At 37.0% G+C, this 16,285-nt stretch overlaps 1 protein-coding gene across 7 annotated transcripts in view; it reads left to right on the top strand.

Moving 5' to 3' along the window:
• The window catches only part of LOC127871412 (twinkle mtDNA helicase-like), a 70,207-nt gene that overhangs the window by 45,089 nt on the left and 8,833 nt on the right, over positions 1–16,285 (top strand). For all 7 annotated transcript variants that reach the window (XM_052414323.1, XM_052414320.1, XM_052414322.1 and 4 more), the window contains 3 exons: positions 389–503; positions 827–1,012; positions 4,078–4,206. In XM_052414323.1, coding sequence (XP_052270283.1) covers positions 389–503; positions 827–1,012; positions 4,078–4,206 — 430 coding nt within the window. The remainder of the gene's footprint in view (positions 1–388; positions 504–826; positions 1,013–4,077; positions 4,207–16,285) is intronic.

Below are 16,285 nucleotides of genomic sequence, written 5' to 3'. Positions count from 1 at the left end.
GAATTTGTGTCCATATGATATCTAGTTCAAGATCAAATATGGGTCATGCCAGGTCAAAAACTAGGTCACGAGGTCCCTTGTTGCTTTTCAAGCAATTAGCATGGTGTTGGCTCTCTAATTAAAGTATTTTTCATCTGATCTTCAACAAATTCAGGATATAGTTTGTAATTTGCAAAAAGATATCACTTGTCTCTCAAATTGTTAGTTATGACATAAAATATATCATTTTGCCACTCAAATGGTAAAGTTATGTGTTGCTAAATTTTCACAAATATATAATTTAGCCACTAAAATGATAAAGTTATCAAGTTGTCCAAAACCTTCAAACGGGCGTATCTTGTGACAGTTTGGCACTCTTGTTACGTTTAAGTTTATTTATTTCATACAGGAAAAATATTGCCAAGCACCTAAATGACTTTGATGACATTTACAACGAGTTCTCCAACCTGCCCATGTTCTTTATGCGACACTTCGGCCAGCAGGATATCAACCAAGTGATTGATGTAAGTATGTAGTAAGGTCTTGAATAATTTGTTTTTTGCAATCATTAAACATTTATGCAAAATGAAGTTTTGAACAAAGCATAGTTAAATATGTTTATGTTTTTGTATCAATTCTTGTAAGTTTTTGTTTGGTCATTCATATCGTATTTCATATTTTATATACTCATTATCAGCCAATAAAAAAAAAACTCATCTTATGAATTTCTATGTTACCACTCAAGTTAACATCTTTGTGGTTTGATTCATCAGAACTTTGAATCAATAATAGAAAATGTATTTCGTGAATAATTCATGTTTGACTTTCCAATAATTTGTCCCATCAGGTAATGACTCAGGCAGTCTACATACATGACATCAGCCATGTTGTCATTGACAACCTGCAGTTCATGATGGGTATGGATTTCAACGAGATGAACCGCTGGGTCAAACAGGACCAGATAGTGTCTGCCTTCAGACGCTTTGCCACAGAGAAGAACTGCCATGTAACCATTATCATGCACCCAAGGAAGGTAGTGAACATGACTTGTGTACTTGTATTGGTAATCTAATTGAGTAATGTGTAGATAAATAGGTGAAACAAACTCATTTTCAACAACATTACAAACAAAGAAAAATTCAAAACATTACAATGATACTTGAAAGTAAGAGCATTTTATTCCAAGGAATGAACATAATAATGGTTGTCTGCATGTGATTCTTTTTTTTGCCCTGTCTGTTGGTTGGTTGGTTGGTTGGTCTGTTGGTCTGTTTGCGCCAACTTTAACATTTGCAATCACTTTTGCAATATTGAAGATAGCAACTTGATATTTGGCATGCATATGTATCTCATGGAGCTGCACATTTTGAGTGATGAAAGCTCAAGGTCAAGGTCATCCTTCAAGGTCAAAGGTCAAATATATATGGGTCAAAATCGCTAATGTAATGTTCACTTTTGCAGTATTTCAATATTCAAGAAAGCAACTTGATATTTTTATTGCCATAAAGTTTAATGCCTCCTATTCCATCCCTGTATTTTGTCATACAGTTCAAGGCCTTGTTTGTCATACCTTTTTATGCCCCCGGATCGAAAGATCGGGGTATATTGTTTTTGGCCTGTCTGTCTGTCTGTCTTTCTGTCTGTCTGTCCGTCTGTCTGTCTGTCTGTCTGTCGGTTGGTCGGTCGGTCTCAAAACTTTAACCTTGGTTAAAGTTTTGCAATAACTTTTGCATTATTGAAGATAGCAACTTGATATTTGGCATGCATGTGTATCTCATAGAGCTGCACATTTTGAGTGGTGAAAGGTCAAGGTCATCCTTCAAGGTCAAAGGTCAAATATATGGCTTCAAAGCGGCGCAATAGGGGGCATTGTGTTTCTGACAAACACATCTCTTGTTTTAAACTGACATTGTATTTTGAAGACCTGCACTTTGGTTTTAAAGTTCTTGGCATCCTTTTACATACCTGTGTTTTTATGCCCCCGGATCAAAAGATCGGGGGAATATTGTTTTTGGCCTGTCTGTCTGTCATTCATTGTGTGTGTCCCAAAACTTTAACCTTGATTAAAGTTTTGCAATAACTTTTGAAATATTGAACATAGCAACTTGATATTTGGCAAGCATGTGTATCTCATGGAGCTGCACATTTTGAGTGGTGAAAGGTCAAGGTCATCCATGAAGGTCAAAGGTCACACAAAAAAATCAAAGCAGCACAATAGGGGGCATAGTGTTTCTGAAAAACACATCTCTTGTTCATTTTACTTCATTGCCTCGTATTCCTATCTACACTTTGCCCTACAATTCAAGGCCTAGTCTTTCGTTGCTTCATTTTGCCTAACAGTTATATGACTTTTATCCAATACCTATAGTTTGCCTTACAGTTCAAGGTCTCCCATTACCTGGCCCCGTGTTCACAAAACATTTTTTGCAATTGAAAATTGATTTTGCTTGTCATTGAAAATAGATTTCCATTGTAGTTGATAGGCAAGAATGAAAATCGATGTCAGTTAAAATCGATTTTCATTTGCAAAATTGTTTTGTGAACATGGGGCCAGATTGCTGTTGCTTTACATATCCAGGGTATTTATTCTGCACCTGTATATTGCCTTACATATCCAGGATATTTATTCTGCACCTGTATATTGCCTTATATTTCCAGGGTATTTATTCTGCACCTGTATATTGCCTTACACATCCAGGGTATTTATTCTGCACCTGTATATTGCCTTACATTTCCAGGGTATTTATTCTGCACCTGTATATTGCCTTACATATCCAGGGTATTTATTCTGCACCTGTATATTGCCTAAGATCTCCAGGGTATTTATTCTGCACCTGTATATTGCCTTACATATCCAGGGTTTTTATTCTGCACCTGTATATTGCCTTACATTTCCAGGGTATTTATTCTGCACCTGTATATTGCCTTACATATCCAGGGTTTTTATTCTGCACCTGTATATTGCCTTACATTTCCAGGGTATTTATTCTGCACCTGTATATTGCCTTACATATCATGGGTATTTATTCTGCACCTGTATATTGCTTACATTTCCAGGGTATTTATTCTGCACCTGTATATTGCCTTACATATCTAGGGTATTTATTCTGCACCTGTATATTGCCTAACATATCCAGGATATTTATTCCGCACCTGTATATTGCCTTACATTTCCAGGGTATTTATTCTGCACCTGTATATTGCCTTACATATCCAGGGTATTAATTCTGCACCTGTATATTGTCTTACATTTCCAAGGTATTTATTCTGAACCTGTAAATTGCCTTACATTTCCAGAGTATTTATTCTGCACCTGTATATTGCCTTACATATCCAGGGTATTTATTCTGCACCTGTATATTGCCCTACATATCCAGGGTTTTTATTCTGGGTCACTTAGTGTGTTTTAAACCGAAAGTTTGTCCGGACCATAACTATGTCATTTATCGTTAGATTTTAAAATAACGTGGTACATTTGTACACCATCATGGGGCAGTGTGTCGTGTGAAAAAAGTACGTCAACATCTCAAAGGTCAAGGTCACACTTGGAGTTCAAAGGTCAAATGCATGTCCGGGCCATAACTTGATCATTTATTGTGAGATTTAAAAATCATGTAGTAAATTTGCTCACCATCATTGGACGGTGTGTCACGCGAAAGAATTTCGTCGATATCTCCAAGGTCAAGGTCACACTTTGAGTTCAAAGAAAGGTCAAATGCATGTCCGGGCCATAACAATATCATTTATTGTGAGATTTTAAAATCATTTGGAAAATGTGTTCACCATCATTGGACGGTATGTCACGCGAAAGAACTAAGTCGATATCTCCAAGGTCAAGGTCACACTTTGAGTTCTAAGACCAAAAATGGCCATAAATGAGCTTGTCCGGGCAATAACTATGTCATTCATTGTAAGATTTCAAAATCATTTGGCACATTTGCTCACCATCATTGGACAGTGTCGCGAGAAAGAATTACGCTGAAATATTTTCATTCTGCACCTGTATATTGCCTTACATATCAAGGGTATTTATTCTGCACCTGTATATTGCCTGACATATCCAGGGTATGTATTCTTCACCTGTATATTGCCTTACAGGTGCGAGAGGGTGAGGCCCTCTCGACGGCGGCCATATTTGGGAGTGCCAAGGTGACCCAGGAGGCAGACAATATCATCCTTATACAGGACCAGCGACTGGACAAGGTCAACGGAAAGAAATTTATTCAGGTATAAGAGAGCATGTGTGATATTAATAAATCAGTTGAATCTTTTACTAGTAAATATTTTGATAGGAAACAAAGTTATGTGTTTGCATTGTATGTACATTGTATATTTGCTTATTAAAATTAAGGATATACTTAACTTTTTATGCCCCCAAAGGAGGGCATATAGTGATCGGACCGTCTGTCCGTCACACTTTGCGTTTAGGTTTCGAAAAATGCTCATAACTTCTATGTCGCTTTAGATAGCAATATCATATTTGGCATGCATGTGTATATGGACAAGGCCTTTCCATACGCACACAAATTTTGACCCCTGTGACCTTGACCTTCAACTTAGGGTCCGCGATAAGGTTTCTGAATCTGCGTTTATGTTTCGAAAAAAGCTCATAACTTCTATTAAGTGTTTATAGGGGGCATAAGGCATCCTATGGTGACAGCTCTTGTTTACTAGTAATTATACCCCCATTACCATTGGTATTGGGGGCTATATAGGAGTCCCTTTGTCCGTCGGTCAGTCTGTTGGTCTGTCCCGAAATTTCATCCGATCTTCACCAAACTTGGTCACAAGTTGTATCTAGATGATGTATAGGTCAAGTTTAAATATGGGTCTTGCCGTGTCAAAAACTAGGACACAGGGTCACTTAGTGTGTTTTAAACCGAAAGTTTGTCCGGACCATAACTATGTCATTTATCGTTAGATTTTAAAATAACGTGGTACATTTGTACACCATCATGGGGCAGTGTGTCGTGTGAAAATAATACGTCAACATCTCAAAGGTCAAGGTCACACTTGGAGTTCAAAGGTCAAATGCATGTCCGGGCCATAACTTGATCATTTATTGTGAGATTTAAAAATCATTTAGTAAATTTGCTCACCATCATTGGACGGTGTGTCACGCGAAAGAATTTCGTCGATATCTCCAAGGTCAAGGTCACACTTTGAGTTCTAAGACCAAAAATGGCCATAAATGAGCTTGTCCGGGCAATAACTATGTCATTCATTGTAAGATTTCAAAATCATTTAGCACATTTGCTCACCATCATTGGACAGTGTGTCGCGAGAAAGAATTACGCTGAAATCTCCATGGTAAAGGTCACACTAAGTTCAAAGGTCAAAAATGACCATAAATGAGCTTTTCCAGGCCATTACTATGTTGTTCATTGTGAGATTTTAAAATCATTTAGCACATTTGTTCAGCATCATTGGCTGGTGCGTCACGTGAAAGAATAACATTGATATCTCCAAGGTCAAGGTCAAACTTTGAGTTCAAAGGTCAAAAATGGCCATAAATGAGCTTTTCCGGGCCATTACTATAAAATTGATTGTGAAATTTTAAAATCATTTGGCACATTTGTTCACCATTATTGGACGGTGTGTCGCGCGAAAGAATTATGTCGATATCTCTAAGGTCAAGGTCACACTGTGAGTTCAAAGGTCAAAAATGGCCATAAATAGTCTTGTCCGGGCCATAACTATCTTATTCATTGTGCGATTTTAAAATAATTTGGAAAATGTGTTCACCATCATTGGACAATGTGTCATGCAAAAGAATTACGTTGATATCTTCAAGATCAAGATCGCTCTTGGAGTTCAAAAGCAAAAAATGGCCATAAATGAGCTTATCTCGGCCATAACTATGTCATTCATTGTGAGATTTTAAAATGACTCTGTACATTAATTTTGTCGCACAGTCATTGGACAACGTGTCATGCGAAAGAATTCAAGAGTTCAAAGGTCAAAATGGCTATAAATAATAATGGCATAATAATTCTTAATAATCACCATTTAGATTCTCTTGTTTTGTGAAGACAGCTTGCAAAATAGTCTGTGTCAATGCAGCATGTGGGGGTATAAGTCACGTGTGTGACAAAGCTCTTGTTTTGTATTGGACCAAAACACCTCAAAAACTTATACTAATAAAAAGGAAACATACATGGCTAAAGGCAGAAATACCAGCCTTATCGTGTGTAACTGCAGTTGAATGTCCTGGTCATATACACACATAATTCTATGACATACCTTACAGACTATGATCAGGTGAAAATCAGGTTCTTATGTGTGTTATATTTGATATGTAATACTGTATACTAGTCCTCTATACTAGTCCTCTACAAAATATTTTCAAAGCATGTCCCTGGGTAAAAACTGGCCTTACCTTTGAGAGTCACAATGTCAGTGTACTCTAAAATAACTTAAAAAAATTTCCCTTGAAACTACAAATTCAAGATATTTATGCCCCTTCGAAGAAGAGGGGGTATATTGTTTTGCACATGTCGGTCGGTCCGTCGGTAGGTCCGTCCACCAGATGGTTTCAGGATGATAACTCAAGAATGCTTATGCCTAGGATCATGAAACTTCATAAGAACATTGATCATGACTGGCAGATGACCCCTATTGATTTTCAGGTCACTAGGTCAAAGGTCAAGGTCATTGTTACTCGAAACAATAAAATGGTTTCTGGATGATAACTCAAGAATGCTTATGCCTAGGATCATGAAACTTCATAAGTACATTGATTATGACTGGCAGATGACCCCTATTGATTTTCAGGTCACTAGGTCAAAGGTCAAGGTCACAGTGACTACAAACAGTAAAAAAAATTCCTGATGATAACTAAAGAATTATGAGCCAAGGACCATGAAACTTCAGAGGTACATTGATCATGACTGGCAGATGACCCCTATTGATTTTCAGGTCACTAGGTCAAAGATCAAGGTCACAGTGACAAAAAACCAATTCACACAATGGCTGCCACTACAACTGACCAACTGACAGCCCATATGGGGGGCATGCATGTTTTACAAACAGCCCTTGTTATTATTTGGGATGTAAAGATAAAATGGTCCTGTGCAAGTGTGTTTCTTATAGGATCCAGATTGTCCACACCCTGGAGGTCACATGATTCATTTATAGTTGCATATCAAAATCACTTCAAGGTAAGGGTATCACGTTTACAGAATTTTTTGAACGAAATGAGATAAACCAAACGTTACCGTTTAAACGGTATCCCAATGTCTGTTTAAAAAGCATCAGTGCCATCGCATTTCCAAACTGAAAACAGTTATTATTTCCGGAAGTAATATTCATTGCATATCCCATTCGCGCAATTACGTCATATTAAAACCATAAAATATTATAAACCAGACCATCCGTATCACCACATATGTATTCTTCATTCTATAAAAACAATTTAAAGAACGTCAAAAATAATGTAAAATCGATGAAAAATACTGTATCCGAAAACGACACTCCGAAAAAATTTACGTATTTTGCACATAAAATACAATGTGCATATCGTTTGACCGCAGAAAATGAAAAACCAGTTAACTAGGAAAAACGTAATCAATATATAATTTGGTTAAAATATTGCTTTTCAACATGCTACCGCAGTGTTTTACTTTGCTTATCAATCACTTATACTATATTTCAAGATGGCGGCATATGCACTGTTTCGTTGCAAGATTTTCGGAAAGTAGCGAAGATTTTCCGTTAGTTTCCGTTCATGTCTGTGCCATCCGCTAACCAATCAGAAATAAATTACTGCCGAATTCAGTAGCCCGGATTTACCGCAAGTACCGCAGTTTGTCATCGATATACTTCGTACGGCTAATCGGCTACGTTATTTGCACCCCAATATTTGTTATTTGATATTGACTGTTGTTTAAACGTTTACTGTTTTGGTAAACATTTTTTAGCAAAACACATAACGCGACCGTTTAAACGTGATACCCTTACTTCAAGGATCTTTTTCTTTTAAAGCATGGTATTCTATTGTGTATACACTATACAGCATTGTATAATGGTCCTCCTCAATGCTTTTTTAGCTCACCTGAGCACAACATGCTCATGGTGAGCTTTTGTGATCGCCTTTTGTCCGTCATCCGTTGTGCGACGTCAACATTTGCCTTGTTCACTCTCTAGAGGCCACATTTATTGTCAAATCTTCATGAAATTTGGTCAGAAGATTGGTTTTAATGATATCTTGGATGGGTTCGAAAATGGTTACGTTTGCTTGAAAAACATGGCTGCCAAGGGGCGGGGCATTTTTCCTTATATGGCTAAAGCAAAATCTTGTTAACACTCTAGAGGCCACATTTATTGTCCGATCCTCATAAAACTTGGTCAGAAGATTCATCCCAATAATATCTTGGACTAGTTCGAAAATGATGTTGGTTGGTTGAAAAACATTGCCGCCAGGGGGCAGGGCATTTTTCCTTATATGGCTATAGTAAAACCTTGTTAACACTCTAGAGGCAACATTTATTTTCCGATCTTCATGAAACTTGCTCAGAAGATTTGTCCCAATGATATCTTGGATGAGTTCAGAAATGGTAACCTTTGCTTGAAAAACATGGCTGCCATCGGGGGGGGGGGGTAGTTTTCTCTATATTTATATAGTGAAAACAGTCTAGTTGTGATAAGCTATAATGTTAAAGAAAGAAAACCTGTACATACTTTCTAATAGTTAAGTAATAGTTAACTCCCTTGTATAAACCTGGGACTTCTTTCATAATATGTGGTGTACATAAAGACAGTAGTTTGCATGCAATTTAATAAACCTATCTTATAAAATAAATGTACATGTACTAATGCGCTGTAGAGCATTATCTTTGATCTTTACTGATAAGCCAAGTTAACCTACTGTGTTTTGTTGCATTTAGCAGACTACTGTGCTATGAAACTGTTTCCATGGCAACCTTGTTATTTGGCATTTTCTAAATTATAAAGACTCTTTTGATTGAAATAACTTTTGTAAATTCTTCTTATTTTTAGCTCACCTGAGCACAACGTGCTCATGGTGAGCTTTTGTGATCACCTTTTGTCCGTCGTCCGTCATGCGTCGTCAACATTTTGCCTTGTGAACACTCTAGAGGCCACATTTATTGTCCGATCTTCATGAAACTTGGTCAGAACATTTGTCCCATTGATACCTCGACTGAGTTCGAAACTGGGTCATGTTGGGTCAAAAACTAGGTCACTAGGTCAAAAAAAAGAAAAACCTTGTGAACACTGTAGAAGTCACATTTGTTGCCAAATCTTCATGTTACTTTGTCAAAATGTTTGTCTAAATGATATGTTGGTTGAGTTTGAAAATGGTTCTGGTCCTTTGAAAAAGATGGCCGCCAGGGTGTGGGGCAGTATTCCTTATATGGCTATAGAGAAACCTTGTGAACACTCTAGAAGTCACAATTTTTGCCCAATCATCATGAAACTTGGTGGAAACATTGCTTTCATTGATATCTCAGACGAGTTCGAAAATGGTCCAGGAAGGTGAAAAAACATGGCTGCCAGGGGGCAGGGCAGTTTTCTCTATATGTATATAATGGAAACATGTGAACACTCTAGAAGTCACATTTTTGGTCCAATTTTCATAAAATTTGGTCAGAACATTTCTGGATATGGCCTCCAGGGGGCGGGGCATTTTTCCTTATATGGCTATAGTAAAACCTTGTTAACACTCTAGAGTCCACATTTATTTTCGGATCTTAATGAAACTTGGTTAGAACATTTTTCCCATTGATATCTTGGATGAGTTTAAAAATGGTAACCTTTGCTTGAAAAACATGGCTGCCAAAGGGCGGGGCATTTTTCCTTATATTGGTATATATGGCTATATTAAAATCTTGTTAACACTCTGGAGGCCACATTTATTGTCCAATCTTCATGAAACTTGGTCAGAAGATTTATTCCAAAAATATCTTGGAAGAGTTAAAAAATGATGCCGGTTGGTTGAAAAACATGGCCGCCAGGTGGCGGGGCATTTTTCCTTATATGGCTGTAGTAAAACCTTGTTAATGCTCTAGAAGCCACATTTATTTTCCAATCTTCATGAAACTTGGTCAGAAGATTGTCCCAATGATATCTTGGATGAGTTTGAAAATAGTAATCTTTGCTTGAAAAATATGGCTGTCAAGGGGCGGGGCATTTTTATGTCCCCCACTATAGTAGTGGGGGACATATTGTTTTTGCCCTGTCTGTTGGTCTGTTGGTTTGTTAGCGCCAACTTTAACATTTTGCAATAACTTTTGTCATATTGACGATAGGAACTTCATATTTGGAATGCATGTGTATCTCATGAAGCTGCACATTTTGAGTGGTGAAAGTTCAAGGTCATCCTTCAAGGTCACGGGTCAAATGTATGTGGCCAAAATCGCTCATTTTATGAATACTTTTGCAATATTGAAGATAGCAACTTGATATGTGGCATGCATGTGTATCTCATGAGCTGCACATTTTGAGTGGTGAAAGGTCAAGGTCAAGGTCATCCTTCAAGGTCAGAGGTCAAATATATGTGGCAAAAATCGCTTATTTTATGAATACTTTTGCAATATTGAAGATAGCAACTTGATACTTGGCATGTATATGCATCTCATAGAGCTGCACATTTTGAGTGGTGAAAGGTCAAGGTCATCCTTTAAGGTCAGAGGTCAAATATATGTGGCCCAAATCACTTATTTTATGAATACTTTTGCAATATTGAAGATAGCAACTTGATATTTGGCATGCATGTGTATCTTCATGGAGCTGCACATTTTGAGTGGTGAAAGGTCAAGGTCAAGGTCATCCTTCACAAGGTCAAGGTCATCCTTCAAGGTCAAACGTCATATAGGGGGACATTGTGTTTCACAAACACATCTTGTTCCTTATATGGCTATATATGGCCATAGTAAAATCTTGTTAACGCTCTAGAGGCCACATTTATTGCCCAATATTCATGAAACTTGGTCAGAAGATTCATCCTAATAATATCTTGGAAGAGTTAAAAAATGATGCTGGTTGGTTGAAAAACATGGCCGCCAGGGGTTGGGGCATTTTTCCTTATATGGCTATAGTAAAACCTTGTTAACACTCTAGAGGCAACATTTATTGTCCAATCTTCATGAAATTTTGTCAGAAGATTGGTCTCAATAATATCTTGGATGAGTTCGAAAATAATTATGTTTGCTTGAAAAACATGGCTTCCAAGGGGCGGTCTTCATAAAACTTGGTCAGAAGAATTCTCTCAATAATATCTTGTTATCTCAGGTGAGCGACTTTTGGTCTTTCAGGCCCTCTTGTTTACATTTGAGTAACTGGAGTTTTCCACTCTCCATAAATTGGGTGTACGGAAGAAACCCCCTCCGGAAGAAAACCCCTTCGCTAAAAACGGCAGGGCGGAAGAAACCCCCTTTCACAGTTTGCATACGCGGAAGAAACCCCCTCGCTAGTTTTGCATAGGCCGAACAAACCCCCTTCGAGTTTTCAGACAGGCGGAATAAACTCCCTTTCATAGCGGAACAAACCCCCTTCCAGACGATTTAGTTACATTTAAACGCACGGTAATTGTTTACAGAAATTCACTTTCATTTTCAGAAAGTTCTCGGGAAGCACGTGTTTTTGCATGATTCAATTTTTTTTAAAGACGAATGCTTCGGTTATTATAGGAAAATATGTACGAAATATCTTCGTCACTATCGGCTCTGGGCGCTAATTTTGTGTGTTTGTTATTTTTATCAATCAAGTACAAGTTAACGCATATAAAATGGTATTATCTCACTGAAACGCGTGCAAGACAAATTCACACGAGCATCTCATCATTAACAACTTGTGAACAAACGGCCGGTACACCTCTTTACTCAGCACATAACAGTTTGGAAATAGATATTCGCACCTGCATTTAATTATATAAAAGGTCCTTTAATGTACCGGCTATTGTAGATAATGATGAGAAGTTGTGTCATGATTGGCGCCTTTGCGGCTCGTGTGAAGTTATGTACAGTTTTTTTTAATTACATTTGCTCGATTAATTGGTATGTATATATATAAACATCGTTGGTATTTCGAATATATCAATAATGGAGATCATCAAGAACAACAAGGGTGGGCAGAAGTTGTGTTACTAGGGGTACTGCTACACGAAGAAAGCAAAGTTAGCGATTAGCCAGCGTTGGGAGTGTGACCAACGGGGTTCACAGAAATGCCGTGCTATTGCTACCACTGATCTAGAGGTAAGTAATATTATACCATGTACTTATACTCAAAAATAAATGAGTCTTTTTCTACAAAACCCATGTATTGCGATTATTATGCCCCCCTTCGAAGAAGAGGGGGTATATTGCTTTGCTCATGTCGGTCGGTCGGTCCGTCCACCAGGTGGTTGTCATACGATAACTCAAGAACGCTTGGGCCTAGGATCATGAAACTTCATAGGTACATTGATCATGACACGCAGATGACCCCTATTGATTTTGAGGTCACTAGGTCAAAGGTCAAGGTCACGGTGACTTGAAATAGTAAAGGGTTTTTTTGAATGATAATTCAAGAATGCATACGCGGCCAACAGGGCACACTCTGAACAATATTACTGAAGCAACTGGTCTGTAATCCTAAATCTATAATTATCAGTCCAATGAAACATCATCCTTTTAGTAAAATACAGTAGATCAGTAAAAATGTTATCAGAATATGAGATTTTTTGTATATTTTGTATATTAAATATTGTGTTAATGTTTAATTTTGTTGATTAATATAAATATAAGCAGGACAGGGGAGGTAATACACTACAGGGGAAACAAATGCAATAAGTTTAAATTTATTGTTACATATTTGCCTCCCTTGTAATATATTTAAATTTTACCAAATGTAAGGCTAACTGCATTTTTGTAATGCATACTACTACTACTACTACTACTACTACTACTACTACTACTACTACTACTACTACTACTACTACTACTACTGGTACTACTGATGCTGCTGCTGCTGCTGCTGCTGCTGCTGCTACTACTACTACTACTACTTCTTCTACTACTACTACTACTACTACTACTACTATTACTACCACTTCTACTGCTACTCTACTACTACTACTACTACTACTACTACTACTACTACTACTACTACTACTACTCTACTACTACTACTACTACTACTACTACTACTACCACCACTACTACTTCTACTACTGCTCTACTACTACTACTACTACTACTACTACTACTACTACTACTACTTCTACTACTACTACTACTACTACTACTACTACTACTACTACTACTACTACTACTACTACTACTACTATTTCTTCTGCTACCACCACCACCACCTACTACTACTACTACTCTATTACTTCTACTACTACTACTACTACTACTACTACTACTACTACTACTACTACTACTACTTCTACTACTACTACTACTACTACTACTACTACTACTACTACTACTACTTCTACTACTACTATACTACTACCACCACCACCGCCACCACCACCACCATTCACAGTCACAAAAAACGTATTCACACAATGGCTGCTACTACAATTTATAGCCCATATAGGGGGGCATGCTTGTTTTACAAACAGCCCTTGTTTTTATATAATATTAATTTTGCATAAAATTCCAATTCGTCACATCTGAGTATCGCTATATTAGTCATATTAACATTTTTTAAAAGACTCGGACAAATGAATAAGTACTTGATATTATAAGTAAAACGATTGACCTGTTTCATCGATATGTATGCTTTATGTTTCAGCTCACCGTAGTGAAGTCAGTGACAGAGCACACCCATGCCGCCGACATGTTCAAGGGAAAGACTTAACACTTAGGAAGGGGGTTTATTCCGCCTGTCTGAAAACACGAAGGGGGTTTATTCCGCCTGTCTGAAAACTCGAAGGGGGTTTGTTCCGCGTATGCAAAACTAGCGAGGGGGTTTCTTCCGCGTATGCAAACTATGAAAGGGGGTTTCTTCCGCCCTGCCGTTTTTAGCGAAGGGGGTTTCTTCCGAAGGGGGTTTATTCTGGTAATCCATAAATTGTGTTCTTTAGATTAAGTTAGACTTATTTTATAAACTTAATTTTTGAAGCAACTTCTAGACAAACAGAAACTAATATTTATATCAGTTTTTTTGACAGATTGTGAACTTCTTGGATATGACGGTTGAGTTTGAAAATGGTTTGGACTGGTAAAAAAACTTGGCCGCCAGAGGGATCATTTTCCTTATATTTATTTAGTAAAAAAAGCTTGTGAACACTCTAGAAGTCACATTTTTGCCTAACCATCATAATTTTTTTTTAAACATCGATTTTATAAATATCTCGGACAAGTTCGAAAATGGTCATGATGGGTGAAAAACATGGCCGGGGGGGGGGGGGGGCAGTTTTCTTTATATGTTTTGTAACGCCTACCTTGTGATTGTTTAACTTTTTGTTTTTTTTACAATAATAATTCTTTAAATTACAATTTTTAATAACTTTTAAATTCATTGATGATAGTTAATAACTTATAATTCATTAATGATAGATCAGGTATATTTTCATTTTATGATAATTCTTAAGAAATGAAATAAATGCTTAAAACTCTCTGTAAGTGCAGATAGTTTACATCAGTGGTCAGTGATGATCTTTGATTGGTGCTTATCTTTACCTGGATGCTAAGAATAGCAGTGCTCTCATTTGATTGGATGTTTACCTATGTTACTATGCTACTATGCCTGCTACACTTCAGAATCAGGGGACTGGCACATTGTTGACCTCTCCCATAAGAACTAATCAACCAAAACATATGGGTATACATGTGAAAGACTTATGCTAGACCCCCTGGCTCTAAGATGAAAGAGTTAGTCCACTAGTTGAAAGATTGGGGTTAGTGAATTACTAATCTGCCAGACCTGTTTACTGTAGCAACTGTTAGTTTTATCATGGAGGTGAGCTTCTATGTTCTAAGTTGGAATTTCACCAAGTAAAAGTGACTTAGTCTTATTTTTCTCCAAATGAAAATTTTGAATTAATGATTTACTGTGTGTTCACTAACTGGGAATGTTAAGTTAGTGAAGTTAGTTTAGTTCTTTTAACTAAGTGCAATTATTAGTTAAGTGATTACTAAGGGAAAGTGATTTTTTTTTCTCTAAGTGAAAATATTGAGTTAGTGATTTAATAACAGGACTTAGTGAATTTATGCAACAACAAGTTAGTGTTTTTAATAAGTGATGAGTGAACATAGTGAATTTATTAAATGACAAATCACAGCTTATCTTTTAATTAAAATACTTAGTGTGTTGTGATTGACGCAAGTTATAAGTGATTAATCAAAGCCCAAGAAATGGATTTAAACTGTTTGTTTTCTGAAAGTGTCTTACATTAGACTTATGTGAATAATACAATGAAAGTGAGTTCTTAATTATTTTTTCAGTGAAGTGAATTGAGTGAATTCAATTATAGTGATCACGGGTGTTTGTTTATCCTAGTGCTTTATACAGGCATTTGCCTCATACTGAACACAAACTGTTGACCAAGTTTAGACATGAAAGTGTATAATTGTTTTCGAAACCTTGTTTTAACTATGATGAACTTTTGAAAGTTTATGAACTGTATTTCTATATGAATTGTTTGTATTGTTTGCATTATTGTATAAATGATGAATGTTTGGAAAGAATGAAAATGGTTTAGTCACATTGTTGTTGAAGAACAGGTCATTTCTTTTTATCTCAGGTGAGGGACTTTGGGCCTTTCAGGCCCTCTTGTTTAATGATGCCATTGTGTTAAATACTGGCCACACCAAGGGGTTACATATTTCCTATCAACTTGTTACATTACATACTTTCATAATCAAAATAACTTTTCTTTCAAAGCATGGTGTTCTATTGTGTATATAACATTGTATACTTGTCCTGCTCAAAGGTTTTTAACATGATGCCATTGTGGTAAAAACTTGCCACACCAAGGGTTTACATATTTCTTAATCAACTTCTAACATGTATATTGCTTTGCTCATGTCGGTCGGTCGGTCGGTAGGTTGGTAGGTCGGTCGGTCCGTCCACCAGGTGGTTTTCGGATGATAATTAAAGAACGCTTGGGGCTAGGATCATGAAACTTCATAAGTACATTGAAAGGCGGGCTTGAATTCTGACTAGAAGATTTGCTTGTTTCTCTGATAATATTTCACACCGAAGCAGTAATATTACGTCCAGCGTTGTGCTACAGAAGTCATTTTATGAAACGTGCTGTAAAAGTAATTGGTCTTTTTCAGACGACGTCATATATTTTCGCGAGTCCGGAGAAATTGCCTCCCTTTGATTTTCTGACTGATAGTGATAGTGA

The sequence above is a fragment of the Dreissena polymorpha genome, chromosome 3, assembly GCF_020536995.1.
Source record: "Dreissena polymorpha isolate Duluth1 chromosome 3, UMN_Dpol_1.0, whole genome shotgun sequence".
Classification (NCBI taxonomy): domain Eukaryota; kingdom Metazoa; phylum Mollusca; class Bivalvia; order Myida; family Dreissenidae; genus Dreissena; species Dreissena polymorpha.
Note: the sequence above shows the minus strand (reverse complement) of the source record. Positions and strands in the feature narration are given on the sequence as shown.